Raw genomic sequence first — 19,218 nt, 5'->3', positions numbered from 1 at the left:
CAGCGCGGCCCGGCCGGGGCAGAGGTTGAACAACGGCTCCACGTCCAGCCGCATGCACCGCAGTACACCCCCACAAAGCTCATCTTTAAAACGGGGAAGCATTTAAAGACGAAACGACTGTAACCGGGCGGAAGCGGGGACGGGGCAGGGCTGAGGGGGAGCTGGCTCCGAGAAGCCGGGGGACACGCCGGGGGCTGGGAGGGGCCCGGCAGGGCGGGCGGGCCAGGCCCCGGCCTCGCGGGGGCCGGCTTGCGGCGCGCTCGGGGGGCGCGCCCCCGGCTGGCTGCGGCCGGCGCGCGCGCCGCCGCGGCCGGCCGTCGGGAGCGCGCCGGGGAGGCTGCGGGCGGCGGCCATCTTCTTTCCAGAGCCGGCTGCACCCCCAGTGCAAGTGAAGCAGCCCCGCCAGCCCCTTCCTCCGCTCGCTCCCTCCCTCCCTCCTTCTCCTCCCTCACACTACATTCAGCTGTCGCCGCCGGTCAGAAAGAGGGCGACCGGGGAAGCGAAGGCCGCGGGGCGGGGAAGGCGGGAGGGGGGGGAGAGAGTCGGGCCGCCGTGAGGGGAGCAGCCCCGCGGTGGGGGCGGCGCGGGGCTCGCCGGTGGCGGGCGGACGGGCCGCCAGCCCGGGGGGGTTTGGGCTTCCGCGGGGCCGGCGGCGGCCCCTCCGCTCACCCACTGCCGGCCGGCGCCCCCTCTGCGGGGTCAGCTCGGGGGGCCGGACCCCGCTCTAGATGGGATAAGCTGTAAACATGTTTAGCTTTGAAGGGGATTTCAAAACAAGGCCCAAGGTGTCTCTCGGAGGAGCGAGTAGGAAGGTAAGAAACGGCGCCTGTCTGTCTCCGCGTTTGTGCCCGTGTCCGTTTCCTCATCCCCCGCCTGCCTTGCCGCCTTGTATTATCGTTATTTTTACCTTGGGCCTTCAAAATGGGAGCACCGATGACTAAGGTTTAATAGAGGGGGAAAAAATCCTCCCCTCATGATGATGTATTTATCTGTGATCTCCTTGGCTCTATGTTGTGGGGTTTTTGCCTTTTTTTTTTTTTTTTTTTTTTTTTGTTGCTGTTGTTTTGTTTTGTTTGGTTGTGTTTTTTTTTTTTTTTTTTTTTTTTTTAAATAAGGCCACACACACCCTCCCAGACTTGTAGTGTAAGAATTGTGGGAAGCGAGGAAATGTCTCCTTAGCTCGTTCCCCCCTGCCAGCAATCCAGTTTGTTTTGACTGGTAGCAGCTCCTGAGCAGGGCTCCCGGGGTGAAGGAGGGAAGGACTCGGAGACCTCTTGTCATTTCTCTCCAAAGGGGAAGTCTTTCGTGGGCCCGCCTCGCCGGAGGGATGGGGGGGAACAGCCTTACACAGCTCGAGATCAATGCAAATTGCTGGGAGAGGCTTCATCCACGTGAGTGAGGGTTGTGGGGTCACCGGTTTAGCTTTTCCGTCAATTTGTCGTGTGCAGGGTGCGTAGCAGTTAATTGTCTGTTGTATCAGACTATTGAATCTCCTTGTATTTATTGATGGAAAAGAAGCAAACCGGATTATTTAGATCTTGCTGATTGGACAGGGTAGTCAAATGTTTAGTCAAGCACTGAGGGGCATAGAACTACGGAAGAACAAGAGAAAGGACAAAGTGTTTTTAGAAGTGGCCCAATTTGTAAGGGTCGCTTTAATTCACTGCTAAAATACTGATTCCCCATGTTGTCATTAGACATGATTGTATGGGAAACTAATGAGTGTTTTCATTAGTATTTTTGAGTCTTAATAGGGGTAAAAAGTCTTAAGTTTTTGTTATTGTGCACTGTAAGCAGGTTCAGTCCTCTGAAACTTTTAAGGTTTGGCAGTACAGTTAGAAAACTTGAATAAAATACTGCACTGTGTGATACTAAAATCACAGTGAAATTTGCATTTTGGTGTATTGTCTTCCATAATTTATTAAAGAGAACCTGTAGCACAATTGTATTTAAATTGCGCAGCTTTCCGTCTGAATCATCTTCTGTTTATCTTAAGACATTTTGGTTCATTAGGCTACATACAATGTCATTACATCAGTCAGAAATACCATAAATATTCCCCAGCTGAAGTAGGAGTTCGCAGAACTTGCCCTGGTCCTTAGCTGTACACTTTTGGTACTTTGCAACTTTTGACACTGACTTGCTAGTAGTGTTACTCGCAGAACGTGTTTCCTTCTACAGAAGTAAACAATTGCCATACTATCTTCTTTTATACGTATTGATTTCTTTGTGAAAATTCAGCAGGATTCTATTGATTTTAATTATATGCAACAAATTTATTAATGTTATACAAGTATAAATTTCCAAGGGCAAATAGTAAAAGGTAAAGGAAGTGGTAACTGAAATTGGTGTATAACCTTCACTCTGTCCAATACAGAGGTTGTATTTCATGATCAGATTGATCCTGACTGGTCCACAGATTTCATGATTTTACATTGGTACACGGATGTGCTTGTGCTGCATCAATGCAAATCAGTCGCAGCTTTGACATCATGGTTATATGGACATAGTAGAATGCCCTTGAAATAGTTGCTTATTTTCAGAAATCATGTACAGTATTAATGAAAGAATTTATTTAAACAGTACTAAGAATTACTTCTAAAAATGATGCTTACCTGAAGCTTTATGTAAATATACTACAGCAGAGATTGGTGTGAGTTCCATGAACTTCTTGTTATCTCACGTCACAGGCTTCTTGTGATCATGTTTCTAATACCTATAACCTTTAGTTTTACAGAAGGCTAAATTGTGAAATGTTTCCTTTCTGTTTTTTGTGCATGTGGGGAAAAAAAAAGTTCTTTGACAAACCCCCTTGCCCTCCCAAATGTGTATAATTTTAGAAATATACGGTGTATAGTTCCAACTTGCACCTCTGCCATGCTCTATATAGCTGCAATGCTTAGGACTGCCTGTTTTGATTCTTTTAGTGGAATAAAGCACAACTCAGGCTGATAGAACCTGTATGCAGGCTGCTTAATGCTAGGAATAACTCTACCCAATTTGGGGAAGTTTTCCAAATCTCGTTGCACCTGTATAGCTATGTTAGCAAAACCCTTGCAGTAGGAAAACACGGTCTCCAGTTTGAGGAGCTAGTCAGTGCTGAACCTGCCAGCATAGTCTTCCTGATGTGGATACAACTACACCAAAATAAATGATCAGCAAATCTGACTATTGTAAGTGTGGTTTTTCTAATATAACTGCAGCTACAAACAGTAACTGTGTTGTTCATGGGACACGTGCTGATACCCTGTCTCACATCACTGTGTATGTCTAGGGTTTCCTCAGGCCTCTCGAGGGCTTGACTTCAGTAAGTCCTGTCAGTATAGGCACAGTGATAGAAATATAGTTGGGGACTTGCGGCATCGTGGTAATTAGAAAGGTACTGAATCTAGTGTGCTTTCTCACCGCTAACTATTACAGCATTTTTGAATTATAAAAGCAGCTTCAGGTTTGCTTTTACACTGTTTGCATCATATGTTCACATGGGTTATGATGTTCTGAATTGTGGATGCCGTAAAGAGGCACTTCAGTCCAACCAAACCTTTTTTGGCAAAAAAGTAGTCTCTAAGTATCACTTTTGTTAAAATCTTGGGTTGCAAAATTAACATTCTCAAGATGACTATCCCAGTGACTGATCCTTTAAGAATATAATTGTAACATTTTAATATTGCATTGTACATAAGTCTAAAAATATAGGTGGTATTGTCATTGTTTGGACTCTTCCCTCCATATCTACTTTCAAAAATCTGCTGATTCATTTGGACTATTTGCATTAATTGTGTATGTCTTTGATGGTGTAGATGTTGTGTTGCTTATTGTCACCTTTAAAACATGATTCCCTGCTTTATGAGGTTCTTCAAAAGATATTTTTAGATTTAGTTTTAATTGTGACTGGAAAAAGATATTTTTTAACTTCTGAAGTAAAATAGCTTCCAAAAATGAATACTGTTGTGGGAGTTCAATACAGGAATGTCTTGAATTAATCATGGACTTTTTGTACAGGACAGTAATTGTTGACTAAAAGGCTGTGGATGCAGAATTTCTGTGGTATGTCAGACAGAAAAAAAAGAGGTGCATCTGAAGAGTTGGTTTGGGGTGCCGTTCAAATTAAAGTAACCCAACCTAACCATGCAGTAGACAAAACAGATGGTCCTTCACCTGGATGGTTTCCACCCCATTCTTTGTGTCTCCTGTAGTGAACATATTTCAGGGTGGAGTGTCACCATGCCTTCTGGTGGCAGCTGGCTGGTTTCACTCATTTTATCGTGAAGTTGGACTCTTGGTGGCATAGTGTAGAATCTGTTTAACCATGTTAGATTGATTTGGTACAGTCAGGCCTAGTGTTCCTTTATTAATTTTATCACCGCTAAGAAAAATACGAGATACCAATCCCTTAGTACATCTGTGCAGGGGGATCCCCGTGCCTCTGCTGAGGTGTACAAGGGGCTCTAGCTCTACGTTATTCCTTTAGGTTGTGGAATGTATTAATGATATCTTGTGAGCCTTTAACAGGAAAAATGGTCAAAAGACAAGTTTACAGTGTCACTTGAGATATCTAAACCATGCTTTTATAAATCCCAAGACTGTTTAATACAGAGTATTTTTAAATTATAATACAATATGAGCTGATTTTAAAAAAATCTTCCTTTTCAGGAATTTGTAATGTGGATGAGTTAGCACTGTCATGAAAGTGAAAGTGAAACCAGCTTCACTGAGTTTCTTCTTGTTTGTTTTTGTTTTTTCATTGAAGACATGGACAATTACTAATGGACAAATAGTTATGACTCCATCTGTATTTCAAAGGGTCTCTGTAATTCCTTTTAAGATTGACATTTTTAATAATCAGGGATATTCCATTTACAAAGTTTCTTTATATTTTTAGTAGTTACTGATACGCTTTCTTAAATTAATAGCATAACATTAAAATTGATTACTGTATATTTTCCCCCTGCTCTCAGCTGAAGTGTAGAGGTAGAACTCTAGAATCACTTTGTTCTTTGTTGTCTGTATTCTACACATAAAGTAATTTCCCATGGAATAAAAAATAATGATTTAAAAACAGTAGGGTGTAAGAGTGCCAGTGTGTGGAGAGATCTGCACAGATTGGGATTGCTTATTGCTTATGGTGATAGATATCTAGGATTTAAGCAACAATGGGACAAATTTAAAAAAACAGTTTTGTTTCTCTCTTACTGATTGATTGAGGAAATTTGTTAATAATTTCAGAAAGGAAGAATTACTCTGTTTTATCTTATTTGAACCTACACCAGCTCACAATGGAAATGAAATGGTGCTATGGATTTATAGTACAGGATTTCTGGATTACAATTAAAAATTTACAATTTATTTTTGAATGGTGGGAAAGAATTGCTCTGCTTTGCTCTAGGTCAGAACTGTGGTTTGTCCAGAACTTGAAATGTCAAAGCCTGAGTCTTGAAATACTCTTTGAATTTCAGATCTGTGGTGTGGAAATACAATGAGACCATCATGTTGTAAAATAATGACCGTATGTCAGTAGGAAACTATATAATGACTGCATACTAGGTTCTTGTGGATCTTTTCCCTGTTGATGGCATTTAAAATTCTCCTGATTTGAAATGCAGCTACAAATTTTGGAGTTGTAGTTAGCTGACAGCAGTGATTACGCTGTTATTTTCAATTATGTGTTATTTTCTCAAATTCAAACCAAAAATTTCTGCTTTTGTAGATAATTTTTTTCCTGCTTGTTTCCGAGAAAATGGAAGTCACTCAACTGCAATGATGTCTACAATATACATCTTAAAAATCATAATAAAGACAAACTAAGAGTAAATTTAAAAGCAACTTACTTGCATTTCATTTGGTCTCTGGAGCTTCCAGTCAAGTCCTGGTTCCACTTTACGTGGCTCTGTAGCTACCATGATAAAAGTGGCTCTAGATACTACCTACATCCTACAGTAAAATTTGAGCTAAAGTGCTGAGATGTTTTCTAGCAATGTCACAGAACTGTGACATTGATTTCAGTGAGGCCAGGCTTTCCCTGGCCAAATGCCTCTTCCTGGGCATATTTTAAGTACTTTAAAATACCTTCTTCTGGAAGATGGTCTTCTCTACATGTAAACTTGATCATGATGGAAATAATCAAAGATATGAATAGTCACCAAGTGTTTTAAAGCAGAGTTTTTCAAGCTACTGAACATGCTTTAGTCAGGCTGGCTGAGCTGCATGTCCAATGGAATTTAAATTGTTGAAGTTCAGTGCAAAACATTGTGAGTCTTTAACAATGCTAATTTCTTTTAATACCCAGAAAAAACAACTGAAGTGGAGTTTATCGTGTCTAAAATAATGTTGGGAACTAGAAACGTTGAGAACCACTTTGGAGGGAGATGACTCCTAGTGTCCACCTTTGTTCTCTACAAATAAATGCTACCAAATCTTCCTTTTAGTTGTTGGATTTATAGAATAAAATTCCTTTCAACTCAAGTATTTAATAAATTGCTTAGGCCACTTCACTGGCTTTGGGAGTTGTTACTGATTTTATGTAGTTCAAGCTAAATTCAGCTGAAGTCATGTTTCTCATTTTAAGGCAAGAAAAAAAGATGCAAATTCCTGGGTTTTGTAGATGAAAACCAGCCAAGATTTTATAATTATCCCCAAAAGTTAAAAGATCAAGTGTGTGTTTGTTTTTCCCTGAAAATTTCCTAAAAGTCATGCCTTGTACTTTGCATGATCTATTGTAATGTTAAATAGAATAGCATGCTCAACTAAAGAAAGAACCCCTGTGGTTTACAAATAATTCTCAAACATTTATTAATAAAATACTTAATTTTTTGTGTCAGTGTATTTTTATTTTTTAAAAAATATGCCCAGTATTTAGACAGCACCTGAAAATAACTACTCAGTTTCACCTTTGTGTGTAGCATATTTAGGTTTTAAATTTACTTGCATGGGTCTAAGATAGTTTGATTAACAGAACTGTCCAGGAATGTTCAATTTCAGATTTTAAGAGTCAACAAATACTAGAAGTATTTGAAAAGAAATATGTGTGTGTTTTTTTTTTTTTTTTTTCTGAACCTGAGTTTTGAACCAAGAGGGCTGAAAGTTTATTATCATGCAAAGTGTTAAAATGCAGGACAAAGAGAGTCATAATTCATATATTTGTTTATGTTATTCAGTATTCCTCTAGGGTATATGTATAAGTATGTAAACATACTTTTTCAACAAAATAGTGTATTTCAGCAAACTCAGAACATGAAAGCAGTTTTAATTCAATTTTTTTTCATTATGTATTGGAGTTTTTGAAGCACTGATGTTGATACTGTTACACTGTTGGCTGCAGATGTTCTCTGGTCTGTTAGAGCAGTGGTGTGGCTTGAAACTTTGCTGTGATTAATAATAGGGTACATAGCAGTTTTACCCTGATATATAAATTAACATTTCAGATATTTGTTAACATTTCCTTGATGATAATCACAAGCTTTCCCTTCTGTATACTGACTTCCATTTGCGTCCTTGTTTTTGTCTCTTCATCCCTTCTGTCTTACTCTTTGAGTCATCATCCATAATGTCACACTGTGTTTTGCTGTCACATACTCTTTCTTTGCTTTCTTGTTTATTTGTGACATGCCTCACATATATGGTGAAGAAGATTTCTCAAATCGGGCTTTTCGTGGTCCTGCAGCTTGCATGGATAGATAGAGTCGGAGATTGGTTGTCGTTACCAATATCTTCTCTTAGAGGAAGGAGCAAACAGGAAACCAGTAATATAGTAAATGTTGCATCAAACATTCAGTGTATTTGCTGTTCTGCACTTCGGAAGTCAAGCTCCTGAAGAAAGAAGACTACATCATGGAAAGTGTCAGAAATTTGATTCAGTAGATGGCTTTTTGCTCCTTTTGAGTTGGGTTTGAAGGTATCAAAACAAACTGATGCTTCATTTCCCCTAATGCCTGCCTACCTTGATAGGTAGACTTGATAACTGATGTCTGTCTGCCTGTCTGGCAGGTGAAGAAGGAAGATACCTTGACCATCACAGAAGCGAGGCAAAGAAGATGGGGAGTAGGAATGAGCTATGTGTGATCTTTGGAAATTACGGTCAGACAGTCTCGTACTGTGAGTAACTCCGGCAATAGGTAGACAGGAAGAGGTGGTGGAATAGCGGCTGTAGCTGTCAGCAGTCACATGACCGTATAGATGGGAGTTGTCAAATGTACATCACGTATTGTAATGCTGTTGTCATTCACAACTAGCCACAGAGCAACGGCTGCTGAGTTTAGCTCTTTTCCACTGTGCAAGGCAGGGAGGATTTCAGAGATGACTGTGCAGTTAGCTGTCTTTAAGAAATAATTTTGATATAATGCCCTGTGTAGATGAAGATTATTTCATAGTTCTTTTCATCTCTTTCCTACAGCAGGTTTATTTTCTCTTGTGTATCCACTGTTATTTTTTAATTTACGAAGAGACAGTCTATTCCAGTTGGATTGAATAACTCTGAAGGAGATACATTTTTCTTGCATTTAATTTAAATATATTCTTTAGTCATAGTTATGATTCCATTTCTTTGTTTCTGATCTGTGTGTGTCTTGTGAACAAGAACAACAGTATTATTTCACCCACAATAATTTTTTAAAGGTGGGATGTACTTATCTGAATATTTTATTATTTGTCTTAAGACAATTTTTCTATTATATTTAATTTATACTTTAACAAGTTGATGTTTTTCTTTACAAATACTCAAAGCAAGTATGTGATTGACTAAAACTTAAAGTTTGTTATTTTTAAAAAGTATTGGTTTAAAGAATGCTTGCTTCAGTGAGACCCGATTCCTGATTGATGCAAAGCTGATGCACAAAGTGAGGACACACTGCCATTTTATACCTTCCGCACCTTCTCCAAATACTTAAAATTAATGTGTTTCTGATAAGCCTTCTGGTCACTTATCTTCCTTTATCTACTAATCTCTTGCATTTACTGTGTTTGTATTTTATTTGGTTTTTGTACTATTGTCCACTCACATGTAGCAATTTGTCTTCCCTTTTCTATATGTTCTTTTGCTGCTTCTTTCAGTCTGTTCTGAAGTGTAAGGACAAATTCAGCAACATTGCTTCTAAGCAGAAATGTTCTCTGCATGGTGCTGCCTGCAGAGTGAAACTCTCCAAGCACATTGAAGAGATGCCAACTGATCACTTCTAAATAGGAACATTTTACTAACTTCTTTATTGCGTTGGGTATCAGCTATTGAAAAAATTAATCTGTTTAAAAAAGACCTGACTCTATAAGCCATCTGTTGCTTATTTCTTAATTTAGTACATTATTTTGTCTTTTTTTTGCGTGTGTGAGGTCAGAATCTCTCGCCTCTGGTTTACCAAGCAGACTTGGAAACTTTCCTATTTCTTGAGTGGAGATACATTGTTTTATGTATGGATTTTGGCGTGATTTGTTTATACTGTGTTTAACACATGGAAAAAACCCTGTCTTTAGAGGGCAATAACTGTAGTTAGTGGTGTCTTTGGCCATAAATACTGTCTTTAGAGGAATAGATGGTTAACCTTGTGGGTTTTTTTTCTTTATGCTTACTTCAGTGAATGATCTGAAATACAAACCAAATTATAAATTCCTTTTTTGCATCTGTGTTTTTCTTTTTTCATTCTCTTGATGGTTCGTGTTAATGTGTTTTCTATACTAAACCAGGAGAATCATGTTCTTGCTTCCTGTATTGTCAAAAGTGAAATGCAGAAGAGGTTTTGTATCTGCATATAGACATTGAAAATATTCCAGCACAGTTGTTTTAGATGTGGTTAAACATTTTATAAACATTTGTTTGCTAACATCAAATTTATTTTTATGTATTCTGATATAATACATTTTCAGCTTGAATGTGTTTTATTTCTTAACTTCTCTAGACTAATAAGGATATAGGGAGAAAAAGGAAGTAGTTATGTGTCATAGAGGCAAAAGAAGAAAATAGTTTCCTTAAATCTTTTGTCTGTTTTAGACTGGATTTGGGAAGGTGCCAGGGTACTTTCAACTCTTATTATCTGCAGTGAGAGCTGAATACTCTGCATCAAAAAGGAAATACTTTGTGTATTTCCTTGGAATCTACACAGAACCATCCAGTAAGAGATTCGTGCAAATAAAGCTTTGTTTATATTTTGTTTATATTTATCTGTGTGTACTGATTTAAGATTGTGGTTTAAAAGCTAATGCACAGGTTTTCTATTCTAATGGTATTGCTCTTCAGAGGCCTCATGAATACTTCAGTATTCTTTTATTTTTTTTTCTATTGGAGAGATCACTGTCCTGAAAGTTTGTAGCCTTAATTTGGGTGAAGAGTTAAAAATTTTAAAAGAAGAAATTCCTACCATATATATTGTATTTTGACATCTTTTCCAGACAAGTTTTGAGGAAAAGGATCAGTAAATATAAGAGCTTAATGCTTTTTTGCAAGTTAGACAAAAGCATGGGGCTTTGGAACAGTATGTGATTACTTTGAACATGCCACAACTCGCTGTACGCACCTGGGCCAATGACTTAGGTACGCTCCAAGCAAGGAAACACGATAAACATTTGGTATTACCTGGTAGGACGGGGACCATATAATGTTTCAGCTCCTTCATTTGTAAATGAGTGATGTTTGCCTAGATTATTGGGATGCTGAGAACACAAACCTGGGCAGGGATCAGTAGTTTGTTGCTGTTTGCCCGTCCCTTTTGTTTTTACATGGCTTTCCTCCATCGCTGTGCTTTTGAGAAAGCTGCATTACATATATTTGCAAGCATGGCAAATGATTAACACTTACTTTTCTTCAGTGTTTTATTACATATTATGAACAATCCCCAAAGTGACATCTAGATTAAATATTGTGAACACATTTGAATCATATTTGAATGAAAATGCAATAGTATCTTAATTTGTGCTTTATAGGAAGAAAAAGCTTCTCTCCTGCATCGTACTCAGGAAGAAAGGAGAAAACGAGAGGTAAAGTAGACTGTAAGCATTTGCATGCACACTGGATTTTTCTTTGTAGTAACATTCACAGTCCAAAGTACTAGACTTACTCGTACTTAGCTCAGGAATGTTTTGCCTTAGTTTGCAAGTTCTATTTAGTCTTCCAGTGTACTAGAATTGACAAGCTGGTTGACTGCTTTTAAGATGCTTCCCAGAAGTAATTTTCATCTCAAAAGAAGGTGGTTAAGCATGCAGTAGGTGCAAAGCAAATTTTTTGTTTTGTTTTGGTGCTTATTGAAGCTAGTCTTTGTTGAGAAGTGATAGGTATTTGGCTAGTAAATGGCATTGTTTGCCTTGTCCATAATCTGTTATTAATTATGGACACTTATTGGTGTCCATAAACTGTCTTCTGCTCCTGGTTCTGCTATGGCTTCTTGGATGACCTTCAGTAATTCACTTCCCTAGTGTGTGCCTCAGTTCTGTGAAGGCGAAATCAGAACAATGATACTCAAATGCATCTTAAAATGCTTTGAAATCACCTAATAATTCAGGAGCAATGAGAAGCTGAGGTGTGAGGCTTTAGGAAACCTTAGTACTGGCTTGTGATGGAAGTTTACTGCCATGGATAATTCAGTCTTGACTAATTCAGAGGAGGAATAAGCATTGAAAAGAAACCCCATCAGTTTAAAAACATGAATATATGTGGCACTATGAAAACAAAATTTAGTAGTATGGAATGAAAGTGAATGTTAATTTTGTCATTTTTTTCCCTCCCTCTGATATGAGTTAAAAAAAATTTTGGTCTTAAAAATAATTTAAAAAGTATAACTATGTAGGTTTCATCTAATCAAGAAAACAGAGCTGTTTGGCCCTTGAAGATCTATTTGACCCTTGCTAGATTAAATACAAATTCTGCAGTGGTTCCTCTGTTTCTGATGACAGTTACTGCTTTTTTTTCTTTACAACCTGACTGTATAATTATGGACCAAGTTTAAGTATGAAGTTACTAGGATTTCACCAGTTGATTTGGAATGCTGTGTTATGAATTAAATTTATGATCAGTGAGTCCTTACCAACATATACAAAAAGACTTTTTTGTGCTTCATAAACTTATTGCCATATATCGAAATAACCCATTAATTTGCTTGATTCTGTCTGTTGCAAAGCTGATGCAGAGTCATATCTATGTATGTACACACATACACACAATGATTTTCTGTGGTATAGACAAGATTCTCAAAAAATTAATGACTCCTGAGAATACAGTCAGTTATAGCTTTTAAAAAAATGCCTGTAGCAGAATCTTAGCAGTGACCTCAGACTTAAAATCTTTGCAATTAGAGGTCACTAATTGACAATTATGTATTCTAGGATAAAACCTGTACCTAAAGAAGAGAACATACCCGCTTTTTAGTCGAACATTATGTTATGATTATGAAGAGTCAGTGCTCTGGAATTGAAACTCTATCTTGCTTGCCCCCATACTTTGCACTTTTACTGTTAGATACTTTGGAGAGAAAAATATCCTTTGGCCTATCAAAATTTTGATGTTGGTCCATGCTCTAGAAGTAATTAGGGTCTTTGAAGAATATGCTTATTTAGAGAAAGTGCTTTAGGAACCAGGGTTTCCAAGAAAAATAAAATAGGCATTGGATAGCAACTTTATCTGTTGTTTCTCTGGTCAGTTCAGGTTAAGTTCTTAAGTTGGATGAGTCTTTAGGGGACATTAAAGTAGAAATTTTAAGATTCAGCTGGACAGTGTGCTGGGCCATCTTGTCTGGACAGTGCTTTTTCCAAGAAAGGTTGGACCAGATGATCCTTGAGGTCCCTTCCAACCTGGTATTCTGTGATTCTATGATGAAATTTATAGAACATTTATCTCCTCAAAGCAGGCTTCTTTGATTTTTTACTCTTGATCTTCATATTTTCTCTTCCTCAACCATTGCTTTGTAGCTCTAGGTTAGTGAGCAACTCTTACTTACTTCCCTCTTTCATCCCCTAAGAAACTACATGGACATTATTAGAAACCTAATTACAGTAGCCACTTCCCTTAGATATTTATTGTGATGGGATATGCTGGGGGTGTTGTCAGGGGACTCATTGAGTGCTCTTTCCATAGTACCTTCAGCAAACTGGCTTTCAGTTCTTCAAACTGAGCCATTGTAAAGGAATGATTTTAACTACTCTTTCTAGCTACTGAGAAAGACATCATAAAATGACTCACTTTGTCTGGTTTGAAGGAGAGAGCAAAAATTTTTACTAATTTCTATATTGTGCTGCTGGGCTTAAAGCATTAAGACTAATTTTCCTTTTGACAGCAGTATTGTCTCCAAACATTTGATTTTTTTTGTGCGAGTTTTTTTTTCCCCACATGTAAACTGCACCAGCTTTGTAATACTGATATGTTATTTGAATGGAAACAAATAAGCAGGTCTTCAGTGTGTAGCTGATCCATGCAAAGAGGAATAGTGTCACTGAATTTGATGAATTCTTCAACATTTTGTTATTAAGACTTTGTCTAGTAAAATACAAATGTGTTAATTTTGATTTCTGTAGTATTACATACTTGTTGAACATTAAAAATTCTTTTGCAATATCTTAATGGTAAATTTGCACTTAAAATCATAAAAAGCTTTCTGCCTGATTTATGTGCACTGGATGCAATTCTTCAAACACTTTATTTTACTAATGATTAGTGCTTAATTTTCGTTTAAAAAAATTCCTTCTGAATATAAATATATTTGATAAAATGGTAGAAATTAGAGTCAGTTTCACAATGTTGATTTCAATTTTCTTGCTTTGTTTTACAGGAAGAAAGGCGGAGGCTGAAAAATGCAATAATAATCCAGTCATTTGTAAGAGGGTACAGAGACAGAAAACATCAAGTAAGTACTACTTTATTTATTTAGAAAGATGTTATCCAGTTTTGCTGAAACGAGACTTTCTAGTAGTAAATAATTCTGTTGAAAAATCTTCATTTTTTTGAGTATGGTGTGTACCCACAAAGTGGAAGTTCTTTTTCTCTCTTGATGTTTTCATTTGAACCTCAATATTTTAGTAGATGGATGTTTATTCTGCAAAGCATGTTTGTGACCGTGGACTTCAGTGGGATTACGCATTGTTTTTTTGAGCTGACAAAGCAAATGAAAACAGTTAGGTATTAGCAGCTTTCACACACCAGTGGAGCGTTTTTTTCCCCAATATGGCTAAAGAGGTAGTTTGAGTTAAAAAGATGTTCTTCCTGAGATGTTGTTGGGTAGATTATTCTAAGAAAGTTTTATTTATTTAAATTTTCTAATATTTATTGAGTAATCTAGATGAAAATGTTGTGATATTCTTTACTTGAAGAGCAAGTAATTCCTGCAATGTGTACTTTCTGAATTACAGAAAGTAGTTACAGCTTTGGCTATGGTATTGTGTATGTTCTGATCTCCTTAACAAATGTGTTGTATCTTTTTTACTACTTTGGATGGGAAGTTTTTAAAATTTTGTATCTCTTTTAAATTGCAACCATTATTGATACATTGATGTATGTCTTATTTTTAAGTACTCTATCCAAAGAAGTGAATTTGATCGCTATGCTGATTTGGCCCAATCTGGAGGAATCTTTTCCACTGCTAATGGAGCTAATTTGACTCTTCTAGTTCGTCAGTTACTCTTTTTCTATAGACAGAATGAAGATTCTAAGCGTTTGGTGAGTAGTTACATACTTTGATCCGTAGTACTTTAATTTCATGCACTTTCACTTAAAAAAATTTGAAGAGTTGCAAAAAAGGCTTTGAACGATTCAGTAAATTCACATAAGAATTCTGGCTTTTACTGGCCGGCACTCTGCTGTTTTTCATTTAGACAGAATACTGTAAAATTAGATTTTATATTTGCACACACAGAGACATACACAAAATCTGCAAAATAAAGCCTTGAAAAATCTTGAGACTATTATTCACAGTAATTTATTAAAAATAATATACTTCTATTAGAATTTAATTTTTAATCGGTACTTTCTACTCGGCCCTCTGGTAATTCCTGAGGTGTTTGAGTTGTTTTTTTTTCCCCTTACTGGTTAATAATGCTGGCAAATCAATTGCAGAGTCACTGCAAACTTCCCAGATGTATGAGTAAGTATGATTCATAGCTGGTATTAATAATGGATATTAAAGAATTATGGCTATATAAACCCAAAAAATTAATAGATAAATTTGTTGCAGGAGTAAAGTTATTTGTAACTGTAACTCAGTCTTGACTTTGAAAGTTCAGTACTAGCAGTTGTGTAGTTTGTAGCGTAATAATTTTTTTTTTCTCAACTGAATAGTATTGTCTTACTTTATGTTTTGTAAGTCCTCCAAAAGCACCCAAATCAGAACTGAAATATTACTGTCTGTGTTGCAATAAGTAATATGTTGTTACAAACAGTAAAGTTGTGCATATCTTTTCCCAGGTATGGATGTGTCAGAATTTAATTAAACAGAGTTCTCAGTTTGTTAAGCAATTGGATGGTCCAGACAGGCTTACTTGCTTATTCCAAATAAAAAGACTGTTGGGGCTGTGTTGCAGGTAAATTATTTTTTCTATGTGCTACTGTCTAAAAAGTGTTCAGAAATTTTGTTGGGTATTTGTTTGTTTCTTTTTGCAGCAGGTGAAGTATTGAATGTAAATTTATTTTATGGAGAGGACTGTTTATGTTAAATGTATGTGTAGGCCATGGTATAGGAAACTTGTTCCTATGTAAGGACAATGGAATGTTCTTAAGCTTCATTGACTTTCAGGTTCTACATGTGCTTAAGGGATGCTCTGCCTAGGGATAGGCTTAAGTACGTTCTTAACTGTACGCATACAGCGATATCATTAGCCATGCTTCTGGAAACCAGAAGGTTTTATTGGGAACTGATGCTCATTAGAAGATACTATCCGAGTTAGACTAGAGTTCCAAGGGTATGCTTTGGATATATTTTGTTTTAAAATTTATATTATTTAAGATGCCTTTCTTCACACTTCATTTTGAATTTAAGGCATGTTAAGCAGTTGCATTACTGGCTTCAGCAGTACATTTATTATTTGTAGCAGGAGGATCAGAGGAAGGTAAATCTATCAGGGTGACTTGAATAGCTGGCAGCTAAAGTTTAGTTTTAGAAAACAGTGTATTTGTTCTTCTCATAGTTATACTCTCCAGAGCTTTAAAATAGTTTTTTTTTTTTTTTTTTTCCCTTTTAGTGTTGAGGCTTTTTTAGAAAATTGTTTCATTCAAGACACTGAACCTTGTGTTCTTATAATTGTATATACTGGATGTATAATAAACAGTGACACCAGATACTGAAGAAGACCTGAGTGGTGGGCTTCAAAGTCCACGTACAGTGGAACACAGCTGTGGTGTTACTGGATTGAATTGTACATTTACACTACAGTTGAAATTGCTGTTTTGTAAATGCAGCTCTCTTAGCATTCCTTCTCTTCCTTCCCAAATGGGTGATGTGGGAAAGCAAAAGGAGTGGGACAGCTCTCCCTGCCTGTACATATAGGGAGAATGGGGGAAGAAGCTCTTCTTAACTTTACCTTGTCAATATGCTCATGGGTGTCTATACTTGCTTTCTGAGCTACTTTAATTTTCTGCAAAAGCCCAAAAAATGAGCAGTGGGACAGGTAGCCAGAAGAGTGTTTCTCTGGGATAAATAAATACAGATTCATGAGAACCTGTAGCATTTGATATTATGGAAAAAAAAAAGGTGACTATGTAACATCATAGCAAAAAATGGTAGTTTGATTACAGCTACCTCTGCAAAAAAGGTCTTGTCGTCAGAGTATCTTTTTTTCGTTTTAGTGAAATGTCTTACTATGATGTCAAAATAATTTTTGCTGATAGGTCCCATCTTTCTGAATGGCTGGGGAAAGAAAGCACACTGTTAGGGCAACATGCTTATATACATCTCATGCTAACAAATCATTTTAATTCTAAACAGGCTCTTAATCTTCACCATTTCTGTGGTTACTGGTAGTTGTTTCATAAGCAACTTGTTAAAAGGATGGGAATGGCTGTATTTTTAATATTTCACTCTGTAATCAGAGACATGTTGTTTTAGTTATACATATGATGTTTCCAGCCCATATTGCTCTGGGGCTTTCATGGCTTCATTTTTAATATGGATAGTAATACGTGTTGGAAAAACATGTATTATTCTTTGCTTCTCCTTCAGCTTGTGTAATAGACTTCCTAACTTTCAAGTCACTAAAAGCAAATAGGATTTAAAGAGAGAGTGCCATATTCATAGAAACTGTAAAATCAGGAATTATTATTATAAAGGTGCCAACAAAAAGATGTAGCTAAACAACTGAGGACACTTGGAAACCAAGTAGAAATAATTTATTTTAAGGTGATTGTGAAGTTTTTTCCAATTTTATTTTTATATCGGTGTACATGTGCCTGTGGTGAAATAAGAGAAATATCTTGTTAAATAATTATGATTTCATTTCATTTATAGGCTATTGCAAAATTGCAATGATGACAGTCTGAATGTTGCACTTCCTATGAGAATGCTTGAGGTATTTTCATCTGAGAATACGTATTTGCCTGTTTTACAAGATGTCAGCTATGTGACATCATTAATTGAACAAATTTTGCACTACATGATTCAAAAAGGTGAGTAGCTAGCAGCTAGGAGATACACAAAAATGAAATAGAATGTGTAGTACCTGAAGACCATGTTGTTTAATCATCATATTTTTGCCTTTTTACCACAGATATGATGAATTAAGTGCTGCTTACACTAACCTATGCATTAGATGGGCATTTTGCTTGTGATGAGATCATTGCTTAAGAAATTATTGTTTGATATCTTTGGAAATGCTGTTTATAAATTGAGTACTTTACCAAGTTACTTACACAGACTTTTACATCAGATTTTGAGAACAGGTGGATATTACCAAACAAAAGTTTTATTCCAGTAGCTGTTTACACACACACATGCACACACAGCATGGCAGATCTAATCTTTAACTGTGTAAAAATTGGGCATTTTGTTGCAGTACTGTTCTCCATAATTGCTAACGTTCATTATTATCATAAATTGGCATTACCTTTTCATCCTGCTAACACTAGAGACACCTCAGCAAAGAGATGGTGACTTAGCTTTTATTTCCCTTGTACCATCATCAGCAAAACTGTTTGCTGAACTTCAGTCAGTTACACCTGTGCAAACATACCGAAAGTTAATGAATTGTGTAGTTATCACCAAAATTATGTTTTGTCTCAAAGGAACTTCATTATTCTGGGAATGTGCGAAAAAAATAGTTTGGCTTTCTGATACTGTAGCTTGAGTTTACAAGACTTGTGGATGGGGAGAAAAGACAAAACCATCATGAAGTAAATATCTTGGATCCAACTTAATTGGTATAAAACACAAAAAGAGTGCCTTCCAATTTGTTAGTTAATTGTTGGAATAATTCTGTGTAAGTTTTAAAACACATTCAGTGGACTTTAGGCTATCTTACTCTGTTAATGAGGATTAGGTTTTTCCTACTACATGTTGAAGTCACTGTGAGAATAAAAAATTACTGTAGCATATTTAGTTTACTTGTCTAGACATAGCTAAAACTATAGAAGTATTTGTGTTTGTCTCATTGCTTACTATACAATAAATATATCTTCCAGAATACTTCTGTTATTTTAGTATAATATTCAGTCCTCACAACACATATCTAACATCTTGATAAATTTTCATATGATAAATTTTAGTAAAAAAAATCAGTTTACTGATCACTTATAATGAAAACAGAAAGAAGTAGTTGTGTTCAGCTACAAATATTCTGTCTCCTAATCATTTATGGTGGTTAATTTGTATGTATTCCGCTATTATTAGTATGGTTTTGCATATAATTGTTCTTCCATGTGCATCTTGTCAGCATTGCTAAATTATTCCTTTATGGTGACTTCCACTTGTTACATTGTTTGCCGAATTAGGTAGTCTCCGACAAAAGGTTGTAGGCTGGACTCCTCAAAGATGCAACACCATTTATGCATTTACAGTAGTCCCAGTAGTCGTGGAACTTGCATCGTAGTTTAGGAGTTCATTGAGCGAGAGGAAGTTGGCTTAAGAAAAATGAAATCACGTGATTCCATTTGTACTTCAGTGAGACAAAAATAGATTACACATGTCTCTTTATGGCTTGGGTGGTAATGTGTTTTATTACTGTCTGAGAGATCCCTGTTTTGGAAACAGTAATTGTATCCTTCAGCATGCTAAGGCAAGATGTTTATAAAATTGAGACATTTTTCCAACAGGACTTTTACCTGTATGATGC

At 36.8% G+C, this 19,218-nt stretch overlaps 1 protein-coding gene across 1 annotated transcript in view; it reads left to right on the top strand.

Moving 5' to 3' along the window:
* Positions 1-343: 343 nt before the first annotated feature.
* Positions 344-19,218, top strand: part of UBE3C (ubiquitin protein ligase E3C) — an 82,237-nt gene continuing 63,362 nt past the window's right edge. Inside the window, exons 1-6 of the mRNA XM_033009698.2 lie at positions 344-812; positions 10,903-10,956; positions 13,737-13,811; positions 14,474-14,620; positions 15,365-15,480; positions 17,400-17,557. Coding sequence (XP_032865589.1) covers positions 747-812; positions 10,903-10,956; positions 13,737-13,811; positions 14,474-14,620; positions 15,365-15,480; positions 17,400-17,557 — 616 coding nt within the window. The 5' untranslated portion in view covers positions 344-746. The remainder of the gene's footprint in view (positions 813-10,902; positions 10,957-13,736; positions 13,812-14,473; positions 14,621-15,364; positions 15,481-17,399; positions 17,558-19,218) is intronic.

The sequence above is a fragment of the Tyto alba genome, unplaced genomic scaffold, assembly GCF_018691265.1.
Source record: "Tyto alba isolate M040663 unplaced genomic scaffold, T.alba_DEE_v4.0 Super-Scaffold_38, whole genome shotgun sequence".
Taxonomy (NCBI): domain Eukaryota; kingdom Metazoa; phylum Chordata; class Aves; order Strigiformes; family Tytonidae; genus Tyto; species Tyto alba.
The sequence above is the reverse complement of the archived record's forward strand: the minus strand, read 5'-3'. Positions and strand labels throughout refer to the sequence as shown.